Source organism: Hippocampus comes, unplaced genomic scaffold, assembly GCF_001891065.2.
Source record: "Hippocampus comes isolate QL1 unplaced genomic scaffold, H_comes_QL1_v1.1 scaffold33, whole genome shotgun sequence".
In the NCBI taxonomy this organism is placed as follows: Eukaryota; Metazoa; Chordata; class Actinopteri; order Syngnathiformes; family Syngnathidae; genus Hippocampus; species Hippocampus comes.
Window position 1 is genome coordinate 679,862 of NW_017804842.1, and position 864 is coordinate 680,725.

Below are 864 nucleotides of genomic sequence, written 5' to 3' on the forward strand. Positions count from 1 at the left end.
ACACTTATTCCTCTCAATTTCACAACCAAAAAAAAAAAAAAAAAAAAACAAAAGGGCTCGCTAGCTTTTTGGGGGACCTTTGCGCAAAGTCTTCCCGACTTTCCTCAACTTAACAACAGACGAGAAGCGTTGACGATTCGTGAGAAGCGTTAAGAGGAGCTCAACGGGCCTCACCTTGATGGTGGCGTACTCGGGCTCGTACGTGTCGTCCCACAGGTCCTGCTCGTAGTAGAAGAGGCCGTCGTTGATCACCTTGACCAGCTCGCTGGAGAGCTTGGCGCGGGACGTGTGGTGGCCCGTGCGGTCGCCGCCGGGGTGCTTGCGCAGGTAGGGCGGCGTCTGCGTCACGATCAGGATCTTGTTGACGTCGCGGTCGTCGATCTCGCCGTCCGAGTCCTCGTCCGACCAGTCGGTGAAGGTGTTGCGCCGCCCGTCCATCTGCTCCATCTCCTCATCGAACATGAAGTCCAGCTCCTCCGGCTCATCCTGCTCGCCGCTCTCCTACGTTTGGAGCGGAGTTTTCTGATGAGACCGCTGCCAAACATTTCAGTTCTTTTTCTGACAGGATGTCGTATAATCACCAGGACTAAAAACACACAGCATGGCTTCATTTTTTTTATTTTTGGTGACCGCGACGCAATGCAAACCTGTTTGACATTTTCACCTTATTTCCAGGGATGGCGGGAGAGGACGAAGAGCCGCACTGAGGCGGCGGCAAACGGCCGGCGTTGTCCTTTTCCCTCTGCTGCTGTGAGGAGGGCGCCTGCGTTAGCGCGCGATCGAGCGAGGGGGCGAAAATGAGGATGGCGGTGAGGTGGCGGGACAAAATTGCAAAATGAGGGAATGTTCCAGCAAGGCAAAAAA

At 54.7% G+C, this 864-nt stretch overlaps 1 protein-coding gene across 7 annotated transcripts in view; it reads right to left on the reverse strand.

Moving 5' to 3' along the window:
- The window catches only part of larp1 (La ribonucleoprotein 1, translational regulator), a 27,713-nt gene that overhangs the window by 6,590 nt on the left and 20,259 nt on the right, over positions 1-864 (reverse strand). For 5 of the 7 annotated variants that reach the window (XM_019873261.1, XM_019873233.1, XM_019873224.1 and 2 more), the window contains 2 exons: positions 665-763; positions 175-501 (listed from right to left, as the gene is read on the reverse strand). In XM_019873261.1, the coding sequence (XP_019728820.1) occupies positions 175-501; positions 665-763 (426 nt within the window). The remainder of the gene's footprint in view (positions 1-174; positions 502-664; positions 764-864) is intronic. The other 2 variants (XM_019873251.1, XM_019873240.1) reach the window with 1 other exon arrangement.